The following is a 20,692-nucleotide window of genomic DNA, read 5'->3' on the forward strand; positions in this document are numbered from 1 at the left end:
CTGCTTGTAGCTTACAAACTTTCCACAGAAACCACATTATTTTCCAGGTTATCATACATTAATTAACGAGGACGTGTTGCCATTAATAATCTGATGGAACTACAAGGTTTAAACATTACAAACCTACTCTGTTTGGGGATATGATAACAAAAGTATCAACGAGCTATACGTTCTTCCTGTGGAGGACTGCCCATGTTATCATTTCCATGAAATATAACATGCAGCAATGCATGTAAATACTAGCCTTGGAAAAACTAAACATATAAATAAGTCATTGAATGTGAAGCAAAAAATATTTTTTGGCAGAATAAACTATCGTTTCATTTGTTATGTCTTGCATGTAAATTATGTATAGAGATGCTATCCAAAGGACAAAACAGCCTAACAAACAGACACATGGTATTTTTGACTAATGCATATATTCAATAGGGGCCCACCTAAAATTGCTCTCCCTTATGACTACATTTTAATAGACTGAATATCTCATCTATTTTAAATTCACTTAAGAGCAAATCAAATTTATTCAGAGATGCTGCAGCAGAGCACAATTAGTGAAGTACTGTTGGTCACTGGAAGGACCCGATTCACATAACATATCCAGGCACATCATTCACATAACATATCCACAACTTAGCACCAAAAAAAAAAAAAATCCATTATAAAATGCCAGTAGGAAAGATCTGCATGTGTGTATGCACATGTATAGATACGTTTATATGTTCTGTCAGCCCCCAACCTCAGGCTCTGTGTGTACATATAAACAAATGCATAAGAACGCCTTTCATAGGCTGTGTTAGTCAACAGGATGGAATATTCTTGGCAAACAAGAACAAGGCTCACACTGAAATCATCAGAAATGAAAGTAAAGATTCACACTGAGGTGCCAGCCATTGAATGGGGCGCAGAAATACACACACCCAGCCAGAGCTTCACAGACCCAAGAGAAGCGAGGAAGATAAACAGCCAGATTCCACACACATCACCCCAGCTGACTAATACCTACTCACTCAATCATCTCATTGGCTAAAACACTATTTACCACGCCAGAGACAAATGGGGCTACAAAGTAATGTCAGACAGTGAAGTAAGTATGCAGTGCTTGCTCTTTGAACATCCTGAAGGAAGAACAGAGATACACGACAGCATTTCTTCTAGTGTTACAAACCTCAGACTAAAAGTGGATGTAATTAATGCTGTTTCATTAGTATTTCAAAGGATACATAATAGGAATCTTCCTACTTATGTATTATCTTCACGTCCACTGTAGCTGCAAACTTATGGAACTTTACCTTTATGGTCTGTTTCTCTTCTTCAGTGCATGTGTTCATTATCTTATCCCCAGACTTAACAAGTGCATCTATAGTATCCTTGTGTCGCAAAATCTCCATGGTAAAAGCCTTGAAACACAATAAGAACTGGTCAGCAATAAAAATAAGAGTACATGGAGCAAAAACTATTTTTGAAGTGCATTATGATGGACAGAAAATTTAATCACACTAGTACATTTTCTAGATGGAGAGCGTGCTGGCCAATAATTAACGTGACAGTTGGAAATGCATTTCTTTTACCTTTTGAACTTGTAGCTGAGCTGTGGTCTGGTCTTGCTCAAGCCTAATATCACCCAGAGACATCAGTTTCTTTTCTGTTTCTCCAATCCAGGCGAGCTCAGCATCAGCTGCTTGATCAAACTAAATGCGGGAGACATGAATTGGTTCGGTGATTCTATATACGTGAAATTAGAATGACTGTTTCAAAAATTTTAAAGGAGATTAAAAAGCATACTTTTGAATTGGTAGAAAGATGGCAGTTCACTTTCCATATGAGTTTTTTATATAAATTAAATACAAAGCCCAAAATGGTTCTGAGGGATTGTAATAAAATCAGCTTAATTCATAAGCATGACAAAGCAATGGAAGTGTATTTTTCCAAAGCCTACAGCTCTCTTAACAGACATACAAAAACTAAAAGGGTTATGATTTCATAATTTTAACTGAATTGTTTCTTTTTGTTCAACTTTCATGTCTTTACCATCTCTATATTTATTATTACTGCTCCTGTTGTAATTACCCTAAGAAATAGCTGTTTGATGGTATCTTTTTAATCTTAAAAGCTGCCTTGATATTAAAAGATTAAGGTAAAACAATCACAATTCAACTAAGTCAATGAAAAAAACCCACTGAATTCAGAGAAGACAGGATTTCATCTAAATCTAGACCATGGATTAAATTTGAAAATACTCTGGGGCATTTGGGTGCAGCCAGTCCTTTCACTAAAAGATTAACTTCTGAATCCTGTTAGTCAACACTTCAATGTTTCAAAAATTACCTTGAAGCACTAAGGTAATTAGAGGATTTAGAGGATCTTTTTCTTACTAATTTGAAAAGGAGAGTAAGAGATCCTGAAAAGAAGTACCTGGGGATCCAATTCTGCTGAAAAGTAAGAATTTACTGAGAAAATTAATAAGCACATACATATTGTAGTACTCAACAGAGGCAGCTCTGATCTTCAGCCATGTTATGCAGGATGGTCAGATACACAAAACAATCACAGAAACTAAGAACTAACTACTTTTTTTTCTAAAACGCTGATCCCTGCTGCAATTAGATGAAGATTATCATGGCTCTGAGTTATTCTGAAAGTCTGTTAGGACATTTTAGGTCAGAACTTGTTACTTGTGTTGTTGACTACCACGCTTTCTTCAGAAGTCTCTTTCTGACCACACTCAGTCCCTCTTGTCTTTTAAATCTGATGGTCTGTGCATTTGTGGCTATAGAACCATGACAGCGTTGCTCCTGGAACAGAGCTGGAGTTCGCTTTAGCCACTAAATCACTCTTGTCTTAGTGGTTAATTATGAGTCACGCAAAAACAAAAGAAGCAGTTCTGAGATTTCTTTCTTTATGAGTCAATCTTTTTCAGCCTTATTTAATCCATTTGTTACATGAAAGAGAGCACAAACATTCTTTTTCACTATATGTCATTTCTCATTTAAAGTAAAAGAAAGTAAGTTTTGTCCTAAATATTGTGACTTCCCAATAGAAAGGTATGTTCCGAAACAATTAGCACTGTAAACATGTAAACATGCACCAATGGTGTTTAAACCCTGACTTTAGAAACTGCATTTCACAACCAAGCTCTTTGGAAGCCCATCTATTTATGACCCAAGTAAAGGAAATGAACGTGATGTCAAATGTGTTACAGGTACAAACTAACTGCAGTGTGATTTGCCGAGGCCAAATATTGATGGGCATCTCAGTAATATTGATCAAATACTGAATGGAAATAATAAAATCAAGGCATGGCATAGAAACGTCCAGATTCCATAGAAGTGAGGAAGGACTGGACTCCATTTGATGAGGGTACAGGTTTCAAATGTGTGATGTGCACATATAAATAACATTAAGGAACAAGATGTGCAAAATTGGTGCTCTCTGCATCCAAAATTCAAAGAGATTTTTTTCCATTATGCCTGGCAGAGCTATTTTTTGAGAGCCATGACTTCACTTAAGTCACTATAAAATCATCTATTTCATCCCTACAAAGTTTAACCAACCATAGTTCATAGGAAAGGAAAGACTGTCTTGTGAATATGGCAGCATTGTGATTCGCTCTCTGAATGTTTCATAAAGCATTCTTTGTGGCTGCTTTAGAGTAAAAAACAAGTAAGTCAACTGCAGAATATGACCTTTGTTTCCTTGCAGCACCCTTTGCGCTGGGGTAAGATACTGACCAGTACCTTTAGCATTGAGAAATAAGGATGAAAACATGCAGCTGAATTTCTCTCTTAGATAATTCTATCCATTTGGGAGGATCTGCATCGGTTTATTAAGCTTTCAAGCCTCTGCTTACAACATGAAACAATATGCTTAGCCATTCATATAGCTTACTGCGTTTGTCACCTTAGCCCAGTAACGTCTATCGGAAAAACCACGCTAGTTCCATTGAACCCTCATGTTCTCAGTGGCTTTGTCCTCCACCCAGAAATTTTTAACAGTATAGGTACTTCAAGTAGCTGCAGGGTAAGCTTACAAAGCATCAGCTTCTCCAAAAATGTTTTTTATTATGCATGGTCAATCTCTGAGCGAAATGGAGAGCGGCTTGTCCTTCACTGGAAACACGTTAAGCCACTTAACCATGGGATGTAGTACATGGGAGTATACTGGGGTGGTGTGAGATGGGCTGAAGTGGAGGTTAGGGGGATGCAGCAGTAGGGTGCAAGATGCCCTCGCAACACCAGCTAGTGGAGCAGCAGCTCTGGACCTTTCCATGCCTGGATTTGAATCTGCTGAACTGGTGCTAGGGGATGCAACGTACTCACACTATTCAGTAAGGTTGAAGGAGAGCCAACATCCACTCTTCTATCTCACCTTATCACCCACCAGAAAATCACCCTTCATTTTTGAGGGTTTAGTTTAATGAGATGAGATAATGTTCAGAGCATACCCCTTAAAAAGTTAAACACGAAGTTATTTTTAACCTCGATAATAAGGAGATCTGAGTTACTGCCAGCCTCTTTCAGTCGGCTTTCAACAAACTTTGGAAGTGTCACACATGCTTTCTCCTTGTCCCATTATAACCATTTACAGGAACTATTAGGAGAGAGAAAAATCTCCACCGATATTTTTATGTCTGAACTGTAGGCAGACCCTGGGAAATTGTGTCTCCACAATGCTTTTATAAGCACGGAGCTTAAATATGGGTCTATTTAGTTATGAATTTAGAGTGGTAGTTTTCAAAGTGTACCATATATATACATCTGTGTGTGTTTAGAAACTTTCACGTATTTAATAACTCAATTTTTGTGTCCCAAGAAGAAAAGTGTTGTGGATATGAGTAAAAGCAATTGTTATTTAAATTCTCCTGTGCAGCTTGGGATAAGATGATCCAGCTTTTAATTGTCAAAAGTACCAAGGAGCTAGATAATCAACTGATGCTTGAAGGTATGGCAACATTAGTGATCTCAGCGTTGCATCCAGGAAGATTTGCTGGGGAACTGGACCGTATTTTCCTTAACACAACCTGGTCTGTGAAAGATATGAGCCATTCAGTTCTTACTTAAGCAAACTCCCACTTAAGAAGCCACAGGATAGTTAGAGCAATATTAGCTACAGGACTGAGGTTTGTGTCAACGAAAGTCAGATGATTACACCAGCGTACATTCTGGCATGCATACCTTTACAGTGCAGTCACATTCCATTCAAACAGGCCTTTTGCTGCTCGAGCACGACAAATGTTTGGCAGCGCTATTAAAGGACATCTTTTGTTCACGTACAAGTTGCCAGAGACAATTTGTTATGGCCCAAACCCCAGTTTTCCGTACCTGCTGGGATCTCAGGATGGCAGCGTCAATCTCATCCACCTTCTGCGAGATCGTGTCGCTCACTAATCTGTATCGCTCGTTGTCCTCTGTTATCATCTTGTCGAGCCCCTCTCTGGCCCTCCATGGCACCAGCTCCAGGAAGGCACTGCCGACTTCATTCAGGGTGTCCACTAAGGCTTTGTTGTTCTTTGCTTCTTTTTTCAGCTCCTAAAAAAAGGCCATTTAAAGTAAATGTGCCAGCACACGAGCTGAACACACACACAGCTTGCACATGGTTTTTATTCTCTCAACTACCGTGTTGAGAACTGAAATGTGTTCCAGGCACACCAAAGGGATAAATTAGCACAATTATTTTCAGCTCAATTTTATGAGCTTTTTGATACTTGTCAGTTGTTTGACAGAAAAGTGAGTGATGCTTGAAGGTTTCTATAGAATAATCCTAAAAACATTTCTCCAGTCAATACGATACTCTGAAATTCTCTGGAATTTATTAGAGTTGTTAGTACTTAACGAAGCAACCAAATAACATAAAACTAACACATATTCTTTGCACCCTGCAACTCCATAAAGAACTAAATCACCACCAGAAGTATGAAATGAAGCAAAATATGATGAATTCAAGCGATTCCTGAAATGAGCAATGACTGGATTACATTCCAGTCAAATCATCATACAATCCTTCAGGAATGACATTTTCCTTTACAGGAAACCCTATTGCTGATTCATTTATTTTCTTTATATAAATATATATATCGGAAATCTAATGGATTTTTTTTTAGCTTTTTTCTCTCAAAACTATCCAGCTTATGCTACAATTAAAAAAAAACACTTATTGATAAACAAATTAGTAATATATTTAAATGCTGTCTTTTTTATACTTTTTAGGATTTTATCCATGTCATAACTAAAGAACCAAAATAACTTTGTTTGACAATTTAAGAGTTTTCCCAGGATTAGGCAGCTGCTCGAACAAAAAGGAAATGTTGTGCTTCTGTGCTAAAAATAAACCTCAGCCCAGTTTCGTAAGTGATTATAACAGATGACTCTGGAAAGTGAGTTCGATTCTTAACTACTGCTACATTTAGTCAGATGAACTGATGCCAAATTAGTTATTCACAAAACAACTTCCTGCCAAACAGAAGTTAACACAAAACCTAGTTGAATCATTCAGCAATAAATAATTCACAGGTTCTAAAACCTACTTTTTGTCTTTCTTGTGCTTGGCTTAATTCTTCACCCTGTGGTATTTGAGTTTCATATGACAGTAACTCCACTTCCACTTTATCAAGCCATTTGCAGAGCTCCTCATGGGTTGAGTGTAGTTGACCTGCAAGCTGCAGAGCCTGCTCTAAGGTCTTGGACACGTCAGAGCTCAATTTTGTAATGTCTTTGTACCTCGCTTTAATGCCTTCCAGTTTATCTTGAATTATTACAACTTCATCACCTAAAATATCAGAAGGATGTTATTTCCTGTGAACACAAATCCTTAAAAGAAAAAAAAATCCCAAACATCAACCCACACCTATTACAGCAATCTCAATAATTTAATTTATAAAATGACCCAAACAAGGTGACAGGGCAAATCCTCACCTCTTGTAAATTATTCTACTTCACTAAAAGTCTACAGAGCTACAAAGTTTACCTCAATTCAGGATCTAACCTTCTGTGGTTTTTTGCTTTACTGAAGTTTCAGAAAGTAAGGAATGTGACCCAAAATTTAATGCAGATGTTCTTTAGAAAATCACAATACTTCTTATAAAGCCCCCCCTCAAAAAAAAAAAAAAAAAAAACAGATTATAAAAGTCACTGAAAATACTAAGAAAAAAATTCAACCGAATATTAACTACAGTAATATTTTATATCATTCTTTAACATGTACACTCTTTACCATCTGTTCAAAACAACTCAAAAGGCTAAAATAAACGCAACCTCCTGAAATGTATTAGTATATATTCAGTTTTCATTACAGAATATGCATAATGTTTAAGTGTGGAATAAAAAAAGGATTCCCCTCCTTCGGCTGTGTCTTACAGAGTTCAAGAACTATAAAAGTACTGGAAAATCTGGACAGATGTTGATCTACAGAACAGACACGTTGTGTACAACTGGAATGCAACTTTTCCCACAATATTAGCTCCAGTGGTCAAAGCTTTCCTCTTGCAGTAAAAGGTAGTCTAATATCTCATTCATCTGTGAATGGCTCCAGGGAATTGACTGTGTCCACTGCCAAACAGCCCTCCATTCTGAGTAATGCTCGTAACTTCCTATTAGGAATGGAATGCAGGTTCACTAAAATAATTTTCCACTAAAAATAATAAGGAATTCAAGGGCCAAATTCCCTACAAGCATAAATGGACTTTTGCTCACATACATTTGGTCCAAAACATAACCTAACTTGACCTCAAACCTTTATTAAAATAGACAACTGCAACCGCTTTAAGCAGCAAGTATGGACTAATATTTACAAGTTTGACTTTAATCTTCTCATAAGCACTTTCAAGTACAAGAAAAAAAGCCTGGTGAATTGTAATTTTCTAAAAGCTCTCACCTGTTGTTTGCTTGAGAAGCTCTAAGCCATTTTGTATAGCCAAATCAACATTTTGTTTTCTAAGAAGAATCTCCTCCTGAAGATCCTAAGAGGAAATGCAATTTGTGTAAGCATGGACATAATAAATAATACTATTTTTATGTGGAGTAAGCATGTTTCCATTTTAAATAAAATATATTAATGAAAAATAAATAAAACATGGATATGTAAATCATATACAAAACCAAACTAAATAATAAATGAACAGAAATCAAAATACCAGTAGTTCAGAGTGCTGTTTCTCAATCAATTCTGCGTTGCAATCTTGGACTGACAATTTGCTCAGTTTATCATGGACTTCATTCAGCCAGTTCATCAATTCAACTTCGTCCTCCCCAAAAATTTGAGCATTGCAGTAGGCTTGCTGGAGAAGTTCAGACCTGCTGTTGCTCTTCTCTTGAATCTCAATGTATCGGGCCTGAGAAGAATCTAGCTTTTCCTGCACCATATCTTTATCTTCCCTGGAGCTCATAGTCTTTAGAGACTGACCGATACTAATGGCCTGATGTAAACTCTTATTGTGAGCTAGAACATCATCTTCTAGAGCCTATATATTTTTTAAATAATGAAGAATAGCGGAAAAGAAAATGAGAAAAACATAAAAGAAACGTAAGTGGAACTAAATAAAAACTGAATAAAAAAAGGACATACTGCCAACACAAACATACAAAACTCAAATTACAGAAAAAATTCAGTATGGTAAAACAACGGTACACCACAACAGCTTTCCTTTGTGCTGTACTTTACAGATGAGTTTAGAAAGAATGGCACAAGCAAATTTGTGGTTTGTATCTTACTTTATGCTGAGCAATCTGCTGTTGCAGTTTGGAGGCCTGCGTTCCAATGGGTTCAGCATTTGCAAGCCTCTTCTCTGTGGCGGTCAGCCACTCCACCAGTGGCTCCAGAGCTTCATGAAACTGCTGTGCTACCACTGAGATGCCTTCCAACTGGCGGTTCCTACAAACAAGTTTTGTTTTTTTTTTTGTGAGGAAGTATATATTAAATAGTTAAAAAAAAAAACGACACTTGAATCTTTGGAAACAAACAAACAAAACCCACAATTCTGTCTTGTTGTAGGAACTACAATATGAAATAGAAATATATGAAAATGAAATAGAAATATATCCAAAATAACCAATAAAAAAGCAAGGTGAACTAAACCCAAACAAAACCCACCTCCAAAGCTGTTTGAAGTTCTTATAGCTGATACGTAAGTTTTATAAGTAAAAGGATTAGCGCTGTATTCATATACTTTTTTTCTAGCGCTCCATTCAGCAAAATATTGCTTGATACCCAATTACGGTAGTTCTCAACTTTTAGCTGTCTTTAAGCATTAAGTTACATCCCCCTATTACAAGTTTTAAAGTTACTCAAAGGCTTTATTGAACCAGAACACATTATCATGCTTACTCAGCATTGTAAAATACCTCTTAACATTTGTTCAGTGATGTGAGCAGAACTACTTGGCTCTACTCTGTATCTCTTGTTCTGGATAAAAGCTCCCAATGAAACTAATGAGACAATGTTAATAAAGCACAGAGACTTGACCTCCAAAAAAAAAGAAAAAAAAGCAGTATCTAAAACATTTCTGTTCCAGATTATTACATTTCAGAGAAGACTCTAAATTACAGGAATAGTCTTCTCTACCACCACTGGTGGTGAAGAAATCTCCCTCAAACACGCTTTTAAGAGAGATTTTTCCTACATGAAAAACATCACAATATTGTCTTTCAACAGGGGATCTTATTCCAGGTAAAAGCTATGTTTACACATGTTTCACAAGGCTTATAAACAAGGGAGACCTGACAGACCTGGCACAGTTAGCTATAGAATGCTCACAGAAATACTCTATCTAGTTTTCAAAATCATTGTCAGATCTCCTTTTCATTTTGAGAGACCAGCCAAAGAAAAATGGAGACAAGCTTCCAACTAATAGATAGCTTAGAAAAAACTGCAATTTGATTTTTAATTAAATATCACCAGACTGGGAGAAGAATATTAAATTAAACATGACATTACCCAGCTAATGAGTCAGATACCTTCAATAAATTAAAAAAAAAAAAAAGGAAATAATTGTCTATTAGTGGTTGACTCTACTAATTAAATAATTTTATTATTTGTATGAGGCAATTAAAGAGGCTCAGAGTAAAGGAACTACAGAGAGGCTACCAGAAGGAGTAGAAGACAACATAGGTGAGTTTAGACTCATAGACAAATCATAAAATATCTAAGTGTCTGTATATGTGGATATTGTGTCTTTTTTTTTAATTGGAACTTGAATTGGACTGCAATCTCTTTAAGAGTGTTTCTGCATTGCTAGAATATATCTGCATAACTCAGTGGTCCTTCTTTTCTTGAGAACTAAGGCAGCTCAGCACCCTGCGTAAGTACATCAGAAACTGACAGCATGAGGGTTACTAAATGGTAGAAACTGACGACATAGATGACATCAAACAGCAAAAGAGAGGAAGAGTTGAGTGCCCACTCTGTAGCAGCATGTCAGAATTTTTAAGTTTTGAGGTAACATCATTATTAAGTGTCAAGTATGCACTTGATTCTATGCAAAATAGATGTTTTTTTTAATCAAGAAACTTCAATTTCAATGAACCAACAGAGATAAAATGTTCAGAGGATACACATGCAGTCAATCCTAGCAGATTGTCACACCTTAGGCTAAAACATTATTAAAACAAATTAAACATTTGTTAAAAGCTTTTGCTCTGTTCAAGGCATGTCTCTCCACTTTTTCTTCAGAGGACCTATTATATCAACATCGAGACACAATAATGTTATGTATGAACAAGAATGATAGTAGTTAAAAAGATTTCACATTAGAGTTCCACTTGCTGCTTCTAACCATCTATCACGTGCTATGTCTATATTTTTCAAAGCTATGAAAGACTTTCAAATACCTTGTTTCAGCTTTACTGAGCAATGCATCCCATCGACTGTCCAGGAAACTCAGCTGTTTCAAGATTTTCACTTTATCAGCAGGTTCTGCTGACTCTGCAATTTTCTCTCCTTCACGCTTGATTACCTCAACAGTAGGCTTGCGGTCATCCAGCAACCTCTGGAGAAGCTAGAGAGAAAGGAATCAGACAGCAGGTTATTAAGGAACATTGTAATATCACAAGTGTAAAAACAGAAGGAGCTGGACTTCTTGAAAACCTCTTACAGTAAAAAAAAAATAAAATAGCAATGCTATTTTGATGGAAGTGTGATGCTACATTGTGATGGTGTGAATAATGCTAATCAAAAAAGAGAGATGCTCCCCTCCTCCCCACCCCAGATGCTCATTTTATTCTCCGAACCATTTAGAGACAAACAGCAGATTCTCCAAACCCAAAAGACCCCCTTGGTTTCTGTGAGGTGATAACATGCGGCAACCCTAAAGAATGAACATACAAGGGAAAAAGTTACATCTAACACCACTGAGGGAAACATGCTATCTAAAGTCTTTGATGCATTTTGAACATTTATGAGAAAGCTGCATGCTCTTCTAGATTTGGCAAAACAAAGGTAATTCTCATAGATATAGATAGGTGAACAGAAATTTAAAAAAAAGTTAAAAAATTCTATAATCTGTTCATCACTTGCTTGACATATCATGGAGTTCATTGATCTAGTCTAATAAATTATCTTCTTCCTCAAGAAAAAAATCCACTTCTGCCTCAAGTCTTCTGTGCCGCTTCTCTCCCCATTCTCTAGTAACCTTTGGTAACACGACCATTCTCTCCTCTGCAGGGATCCCAAAATGACAACCTGTTTTGGCCACAGATTTACATTAAATATCTGCATGGGAGATGGCCACACAGTCCAACTGCATGGACAGTGTTTCATGAGCTACAGTGTGCTTCTTTTTTCTGTGACCATTTTGAAAATTCACAGAAGGTGATAACTCTGCAAGTGTTTTTATATTAGCCCAGGCCATTCCCCAAGAGCACTCCAAATAATTACCAACAATGATCAAATCACAACAGGATCAAGATCCAAGTATTTATGTCCATAGCCTGCAATATTACCTTGGAGTTATTACAATGAAAAACTTTCTATGTTTTATTTCCTACTTTTGAAATTGCCAAAAACTGGATTTTACGTTGTCTCTTTTTCCAGTGGACCTTTAACGTTTCTTTCCAGAGGGTGTTGATAATTCTAACTAGAGCTCAGATTGCAGTGTCATACACTGTCCTATCCTCCCAGAAGACGAGCCCTTCTCCCAACCCTGGGCAGACCCTGGAGTACCAATGGATGGCTGTCTTAACCACCTCGGTACACTTGAAAAGATTTCATGTTTTGACAAAGACTGGGAATTTATTTTCATTGCTCCAGTGAAAAGAGAGAGACTCTGAACGGATTTTACTTACTTTCTGTTCTTGTATTTGGGCCTTCACGACTTTGAATTCGGCAGATGGTGGCTTCTGATTAGCCACAAGTTCTTCTGTATCAATGAGCCAGCTAAGCAGAGATTCAAGGGCATCCTGAAATCTCCCACAGTGAAGGAGAGCTTCCTGCAATTGTGCAGCACGCTGGGCAACCTGACGAAAAAAAGAACATCTGACTGTACTCGCCTCTTTTTTTATTTCTGTGAAATAAGCAGCCAAAATCTGCTCGACACCTGGCAATATCATTAACTTGTGCTCTCATTTTCATAGCTATTTGTAGCAGCACTATGGCACAACGTACCATTAATCTCTACAGTCATCCAAGGAAGAGAGGTTGACTCTCAGTAAACTAGACTGCTCTAGTAGTCCATTACAAGAGATGCTCCTGTTTTATATAGCTACAGTATTATGAAGTACACTGACAGGATGTTTGTGTTTCAGATGGTCTTTATTTTCCTTATAAAAAGACTGAGCCAGGCACCCAAAGCAGCAATTAAGGGGCAATAAGCCCTTCAAAGGAAAGAAGAAATAGGAAAGGAGAGGACAAATAGGTGAATTGCAAGTGTCTGTGGTCCTGCCACATCACCCCTTCAGGAAGACAGAGAGCAGAGGAAACCAAATGCGGTTTCCACTTCCCACCCTTGCCATTTTCAACAGCAGCTACTTCAGGAAGAGAAGTCTTCAAAGCATCGGAAAAAAGAAAATCTACAGCAAGTTTTCCAAAGCAGTGGTACCTTCCAATGGCTCAGGCAACCCTTAAGGTATTACAAAGGAATTGTGCCACTAGTCACACAAAACTGGGCTGTAGCAGTGCTGCACTCCACAGGTATGACCAGTGCACACAAATACAACAGAGGGAAAAAGCATGTGAACGAAGACTGAAGAAGAACTACTCAAAAGCAGCTATCTACAAATGACATTGCTACTTTTCCCATGTATGTGTCAAAACTCCTGCCTCTTTCACTGGGTTGTCAAACTTCTCTGCCTTGCTTAAGCAGAAAGGAACACACAGCCCTGGAGGAATCTTTCCTCAATGAAAAACCACGAAGGACCTACAGAAAGTTTGACAAAACCTTATAAATGACAGCAATACCTCTGGCAACAAGAGATATAAATCTTATCCTTAGAATTACTGTTGAAGGTATTGTGTAAAGCAACGCAATTCATAGTCTCACTGAATATTTAATTTCCTGTGTTTTGAAAGACATCAGTAAATAAGTAATCAAAATATAGGACACGACAAAAGCAGAATAGTATACAAAATAATAACCTTCTTATTAAGAGTCTTCCACCGGGTGTTAACGTCTTCAAGGTCATGTTCAAGGTTCTCTGTGTTGGTACTTTTAGCAGCACTTTGAATAAGGCCTTGGCCCAACCAATTTACCTCCTGTTGCTTAACTTGCAGGGGTTCAATTTCTTCTTTCTGGAATACCTGCAGTTGGAAAAACAAGACACACGTGACTGTTAACATAAAATGCATCTGGTGCTTACATCACATTATGCAACAAAAAAAAGCTGAGTTTGCTGAGGTGGTACCTAAAAGAAAGGAAACCATTCCTCACCACCACCCTCCTAAAAATAAATCAATAAATCTAAACATAACTGACTTAATCTAAACAGAATAAATGTAATACACCGTTGAGGTAAAATGATGTACATTTCCATGAGTAGTTCTAGACAGGAAGGAAAGGGAAAAAGGGAGAAAGAATCAAGGAAAACAACTGAAGACAAGGAATGCATCTATCTGTTTAATTATCTGTCTATAAACTCTACCAAAACATGGTGCAGAAGGACTGTAAATTGTCCTTAAACAAACAAACAAACACCAAGACAGACATTTTTTTCCAAATCAGGGCAAAGACAAAACTTTCAAGTTAAAGAAGCAGTGAAGGAAGAATGATTTCAAGGCAGGTTTTATGAAAACATAAAGGTAAAAAGTGAGGAGGCAGTACAGATGCTGCTGAAACAGTATCACAGAGGACACCCATGAGAATGGTTTTTAATTCTGAGAGATACTCTTGCAAATTGCCAGGGCTTTGACCGTACCCAAAGAGCAATTTGAACAGTTTTCTGTTTGCTTTATTTTACTCTCTCAGGTATTTAAGGCTTTTCAGAGTCAGATTATTACCATTAGCAACAGCAGCGTAAATCTCCACTTGTATTCAACTGAATGAGGCTGAGCTGACACCAGTGTCAATGAGATCAGAAAATGGCCTGAAGCCCCTGAATTAATTACACAGGCCAGTGAAAAATAACCAATGAATAAACAATGCTAAAGAATGGTCAACTTTTGACCCTAAATCCTTCTATTTCTATAGCAGCATTCAGTAACAGTTTTGGTGTACATTTAGAGCATTCAAAGCAACCTTTCTCAGCATCCTGAAAAGCAGAAATCACTTCAAACATACCAATGACTCCTCTTTTGCACCAAACACAGTATGGCAAGTGATTTCTTTTAAAGAGGCAGCCCCCAGGTGGCTGAGCACACTTCCAGGAGCTTGACAAGTCAATCTAGAAGCTAGAGCAAATATACTGAGTGCGAGGGGTAAAAGCAATTAAGCATCCGTATGAATTTTGCTACTATGGACCAAAAAAACCTGAAAACTGTAGGACTGTGGTTCCACAGAAACTCAGAGCACAACCAGCTGGCTGCTCCCAGAAAAGGGAAAATGCCCGTCTTTTTCCTCACTTTAGGGTAGGGAGGAGCAGAATAATCTTTTTACTGAGAATCGATAACAAATTCTTCTTTTACGTCCCATAAAGCCTCATCTTTTGAAAGCAATGCCCTGCCACAGAGAGGACTGATCTCCATAATCTGCCCTTTACAAACACAAGCGTTCTTTGCAAGGAGAAGCTTAAAATAAATTACAATTATTGCTGAGGCCAAAGTTTACCAGAACAACTTAGCAACAAAGTTTGAAATATCTCAGATTTCAACCAGAGTGGGAAAAAAAAAATTACAGACCTGACAAAACACCCTTTACTTATTACCCAGCTTCGCTTTTTACTTTCTTACCTCACCCACCACTCACAAAACATTGTGAGACCCGGTGCTTGTAAAACGCTGCCATGCCGTCAGATCGACTTTCTGGCACGCAAATGCAAAAGAAGGCTTTCAGAACATGCGGTGAGCCTTTAATCTACATGCCTTGGAAACCACAACAATCTGATACTGTTGCTTATACCTTTATGAGTAAGGCGGCTCAGCCTGAATAAATGGGCTGTAGCTGCCCTTGAATGGCATTGCCTTTAACCACAGCCTGTGTAAAAACTGAACACGAACATCGGCGCGCGGTGGAGGCTCTCCAAATCAAGGGTAACAGACACCATCTGGACAATAAATAACCATACACCCAACAGCTGGAAGTAATCAGCCCTGTCAGCAATTGCCCCTCGTGCATTTTCGGAGCTGACCATCTCACCTATTTTGGACGTCTTGGGTGCGCTACGCCAATGACACTGACTGCTCCATCTGCTGAATTAATAAAATGTACAACTTTTCCAACGACAGCCAAGCTTAAAGACTTCTGTAAACAACTGTGCTTAAGGTTGCATTACAGCTATTTCACAAATGGATTTTTTTTTTAATTACCTTATTAGACAACAGGCCATTGCAGACTGTATCCAAGGTTTCTTGGATGCCTGTAGTCCAGATATTGCCTCTACTTCTCCCTGGGATAACTTTTGGACAGTTTACAGTGCTATCTAATTCAAGCTGTTGAACAGAAAACGCCATTTCACTTGAGGCTGTATATGCTGTACTTGATTCCTCTGGATCAGATAAAACCTCGTATTTTGCTAAATCCACATCACCAGTATTTACAGCACCATTCGTATAATAAACATCTAACTGATGAGGTGCATCATCCACATAATCCCTCTCCACTGTTGTGGCTTGCGTTTTATTCTTTTCATGAACTTCATATACATTTTCCACTTCGTTTTTGTTGAAGGAAACAATTCGTCCATCACCTTGAAGAGGATCTCCATGTGTCAGAGTTCTCTCTTTGGAACTTTGTAAGTAAGAGTATTTCTCCCCCATCTCTTCCTGATCACTCTCACATTTGTGTGGACTGCTTTGTTTTACTTTTCCAGAGGGCAAAATGTCACATGAAGTCAATCTGCAGCTTTCTTTGACAGGGATACTGCTGCTTGCAAGCACTGGGGCTTGCTGCTCTCTGTAAAGAGCAGGGAAAAACGGTCTAAGCTGACCAACTGCCTGGATTTCTTCTGCAGAAGAGAAACTCTGTATTTGGGTTTGCTCCCCTGCTAGGAGTGTATCTTGTTTTTCTTCCCTTTCTGTTGGAGGGCTGCACAAACCAGAATCATCCTCTTCCGAGGTAAGTGAATTCGTACCCCATTTGCATTTGCCTGATTTAGCTGTATCTGACATATCAGCAGTTTCATTAAACGAGCATTCGCTCTTATTTGTGTAATCTGAAAAGTTGGGCGGAACGAACATCCTCCACGAACGCCGATGCTCCTTCTTTTCTGTGTGAGACTTGGCTTTCGGCAATCCCCCTGTTCGAATTATGTCGCTGTTCAGCTTGAGAGCATCGAAGATCATTTTTTCATCCAACTTGTTAGCTTCACGACTTCTGAGCTCAAAAACACTGGAAGACGTCAGGGCGCCGTTGGAGCACAGAGTGCTGATATCCAGCGTCCTGTGACTGTAAGGCAAGGTCCGGTCCGTGAAGTGCCTCGAGGAGAGGCTGCCCTTGGAGCCCGAATCGATCTGCTCATTGAGCCGCACGGTGTCATAGATGGACCTCTGGGGAACGTAACAGTCTTCGATGTTCAGATCTTCATCTTCCTCCCCTTTGCCTACACACGGAGGATTCTGACGTAAACAGTCTGGCCTGCTAAGTGGCTTCCCCATTTTGAAACTGTCCACACAAGGGTACCACTACGCCTCCGCTTTCAGAGATACAAGGGAAACATTTAAAAACCACTATCAGTCCGAAGAACTACAGTAAACTTGCCCTTAGCATAGGATGCATAGATACAAAATACACATCATAACTTATGAGGTGGTTAAGGTCAGAATCAGTGCACCGGTTTAAATGCAACTTTACCTGGATATGAGTTAGTTACTTTTTTTTTTTCTCTCTCTAAAATATAAAGTGCTTCAGTAAGAAAGGAACAGAAATCTTCCAATATCACATGAAAACCAAGTATAGCAAACCCCAGCAGCGGCTCAACCACTTAAAGCCCTCCGTGGAACATTCCACTTATTTTTTTCAGGTCAGAATTTGTCTCTTAAATCTCCAGATTAAGCCTTCCAAACGAACAAGCCTTACAGGAGGGAGCACATTATCTTCTGTAGGTGCCTGATTAACTGTAATCCATTTAACCGGCGTGCAGAAATCCATCTCCTTTATAAATAAAACATGGTACGGCAGCCCCAAAGCTCAGGCTCCGCAGCGGCTGCGGACGGTTCAGACCAAAGGCACAGAGAAAATCTCGGAGGAAAAAATAAGTTAAATCCAGAACGGCAAGAAGCATCGAAGAGCCCTTTACTTTTTTGGCAGCAGCTGTAAATAAGCCCGGTCTGAGGGGCAGCTCATTCTCCCCTCGTCCCAAGCTCTTCGGCGGCGCTCCCAGGAGCCACACGGGCAAGCATCGCGTCCCAGAGGCACGGCCAAAAAAAACCCCGGGGCTGCAAGCGGGAGGTGCTGGACTGAGCTTCCCGACACCGTCCCGGGGAGCTGCACCCCTTTCAAGGCAGCGACGGAGGGGAGCAAACCCCAAAGCCCAGCCTCCCCCCTTCAAGGCACGGCAGGTTTCCAGCAGCTCGCCCGCCCCGCTACGGCCCCTTCGCCCTGAGGCGCGGCGGCGAGGCGGCGGCGGCAGCAGCGGCCCGGGACGAGGGACCCGGGCAGGGCAGGACGAGGGCCGCCGCCATCCAGCGGAGCGGAGCGGAGCCCGGCAGCTCCCCGGCGGCTGCGGGGCGGCCTCCCGCAGCAACGCCCCTCCGCCTTCCTCTCAGGCACCGTCTGCCCCCGCCGCCCGCCCCGCCCGGCCTCCCCGCACCCGGCGGAGGGAGGCGGTGCCCGGCCACCTCCTCCCCGGCCCCCCGCCGCCTGCTGCCCCCCGACGGTGACACCGGGGCCGGCACGGCGACAGGGACGGTGGCACGGCTCGGCTGGCTCCCCCCGGGCGGTGTGTGCCCCCCTCGGGCCGGGGATCCCGCCCCTGCCCACCGAACACCTCAGGGACGAGGCACGAGGCAGCTGAGGGCTGACGGCGCCGTCGTTTAACTGTGAAAGTTAAATCGGACATCTTTACGGATCCGCCCCCAATTTCACTCTCTACGGATCCCCACCATCACCACCACCAATTTCACTTTAATGTTTTTGAGTTCTGTTGAATGTTTCACACAGTTTTGTTCCCATTCGCCTCCAGTGTGTGGCTCACAGGCACCAGGCTACGGGCATCAGGGGTCCAGCCGCCCCTCTGACCCAGCTTTCACCAGGATAAAAGCAAAAATGAACAAGTAAAACTGCTTATATGTGGAAGATGATTTTTACCAGACTGGGAGCAGCACGAAAGCAGTGACACAGGACAGAGGATCGGGTTTTGGACATCTCCATCTCTTGAATACTGCTCAGCGTTTTGCACGTAGCTAATAATAATGTACGGGATGGGTTGGGAGACCCACGGGTAATTCGCCACTGGTACCCGAGAAGCAGCCTGCTCCACCAGTATAAACCATCCCTTCATGGCCAGAGGCCTCCCTGCCTTGGGAAAGGAGCTCTCGGTGCAGTCAGGGTTCAGAGCTCAGTTTAAGGACAGCATATGGCACTCGGAGTTAAAACTTGAGGCAGGGCATTAGCAACAATCAGCCGAAGCTTTCTGAGTTAAGCAGTGAGCAGGATGCATTTTATGCAAGACACACAAACGGACCACACTTTTTGTTTATTGATTTCTTTCATATAGTCAGCTACGCATCGTTTAAGTTTCATGCGGCAAATTCTCTCTTGCCCCATCTCACAAATTCTGCCTGCTCCATGAGCAACCAAAACTTACCAAAATTATGTCAAACAGAAACTCTCCTCTGGGTTCTCTAGCTAAGAATCCATACTATAATAGTAAGGATGAGTAAAGCATTTGCGAGGGCCTGTCATCCGTACTTACTCTCACCCCAAACGGTCACAAACAGATCCTTATTCAGTGCAAAGGGTGCTGTATTGTTTTACAGGGGCAGTATATTTGAAATCCATACTTTTTGCATTGCAAAATTGTTTTATTAACATTTAAAAAATATTTTACCATTTTTCACCATATCCACTGAAGGCTTGCATGAGAGGCACCAGTCACCTTCAAAAGCAATCCTTAAATTAAAACAGCTTTCTTTTGCCTTTGCTTTTTAACACAGACCCTGAAAGTAGTAAATTCTGTGGAAAGTTAGTAGCTTATTACAGTATTTGTAAACCAGCTCACGGGAAATGCAACACTTCCAGTTTCTTATTTGAGCATACAGAGAAACCTCAGATTATTTTTTCAACATTATCTGCCTTCAAAGTGAAAATCAGAGGACAGACACTCTCTACACAACTAACATAAGCCAATTAAACTCTTAGCTCAAGCTCATTGGCAGGAATACTCAGGCTAGCTAAAAATTCCTATAAAGTCAAATTACAAGGCAACCTCTTTAACAGCTACATCTACATTTCTTCTGAAAATAAAAGCAAAAATCAAATGAACCATATACTGATGAAAGCTGTAAGAGCTCTGTGTAGTTTTTTTACTAAGAAGAATACCTCTTTATGGCAGTACAAGGAATTGTGCAAAGGTTTCGAGAAGAAAGTAATTCAGCTTCTGGGGTTCTTCTGTCTCTTTTGGAAAACCTAGCTGCAATACTGCTCCAAGTGCCAACATCCCAGCACTATGTAGCTACCCAAACGCAGGGCTCTCCGTTCAGCCGCATTTGCAGAATTCTTTTGTATTTCACTTTTCAAGAAGGGAGGCAGACTCAGTGTAACTGAGCAGACCTCATTTACTGAAATTTTCTTTACTACCAGTATCTGCGTTACACAAAGACTTTGGGGGAGGGAACTTCTAATAAAGCTGAATTAATCTGTAATTAATTTTGTGCGTTTTACATTAATTGAGACAAATTCTTTGACTGATTATACTCTTCCTGGTGTATTTTGTGAAGTAACAGTCTAATGAAGTCTACTTTCAAATGAACTCCACCGGGGATTTTCATTTACAGAAAGCAAGTTTTATATCTGCATTGTAAATAAATGCAGTTTAACACTGACAATAACTACTTTCGATTTAACATTCCATCCTGGCTAGAACAAGTGGATTACAAAGAAGGAATATAAATAAAACAAATATGGATGTGTGTACATAACAATATATATATAAAATACTACTCAAAGTCTGTTTATTTTTTT

The 20,692-nt window shown here is 39.8% G+C and overlaps 1 protein-coding gene across 1 annotated transcript in view; it reads right to left on the bottom strand.

Annotated features, from left to right (window-relative positions):
* The window catches only part of LOC121067794 (dystonin-like), a 301,338-nt gene that overhangs the window by 54,029 nt on the left and 226,617 nt on the right, over positions 1-20,692 (bottom strand). The window contains 10 exon segments of the mRNA XM_040552644.1: positions 1,290-1,397; positions 1,569-1,688; positions 5,319-5,525; positions 6,521-6,762; positions 7,867-7,951; positions 8,126-8,452; positions 8,703-8,862; positions 10,818-10,984; positions 12,270-12,440; positions 13,558-13,719. Of these exon segments, the coding sequence (XP_040408578.1) occupies positions 1,290-1,397; positions 1,569-1,688; positions 5,319-5,525; positions 6,521-6,762; positions 7,867-7,951; positions 8,126-8,452; positions 8,703-8,862; positions 10,818-10,984; positions 12,270-12,440; positions 13,558-13,719 (1,749 nt within the window).

Source organism: Cygnus olor, chromosome 3 (genome assembly GCF_009769625.2).
Source record: "Cygnus olor isolate bCygOlo1 chromosome 3, bCygOlo1.pri.v2, whole genome shotgun sequence".
In the NCBI taxonomy this organism is placed as follows: domain Eukaryota; kingdom Metazoa; phylum Chordata; class Aves; order Anseriformes; family Anatidae; genus Cygnus; species Cygnus olor.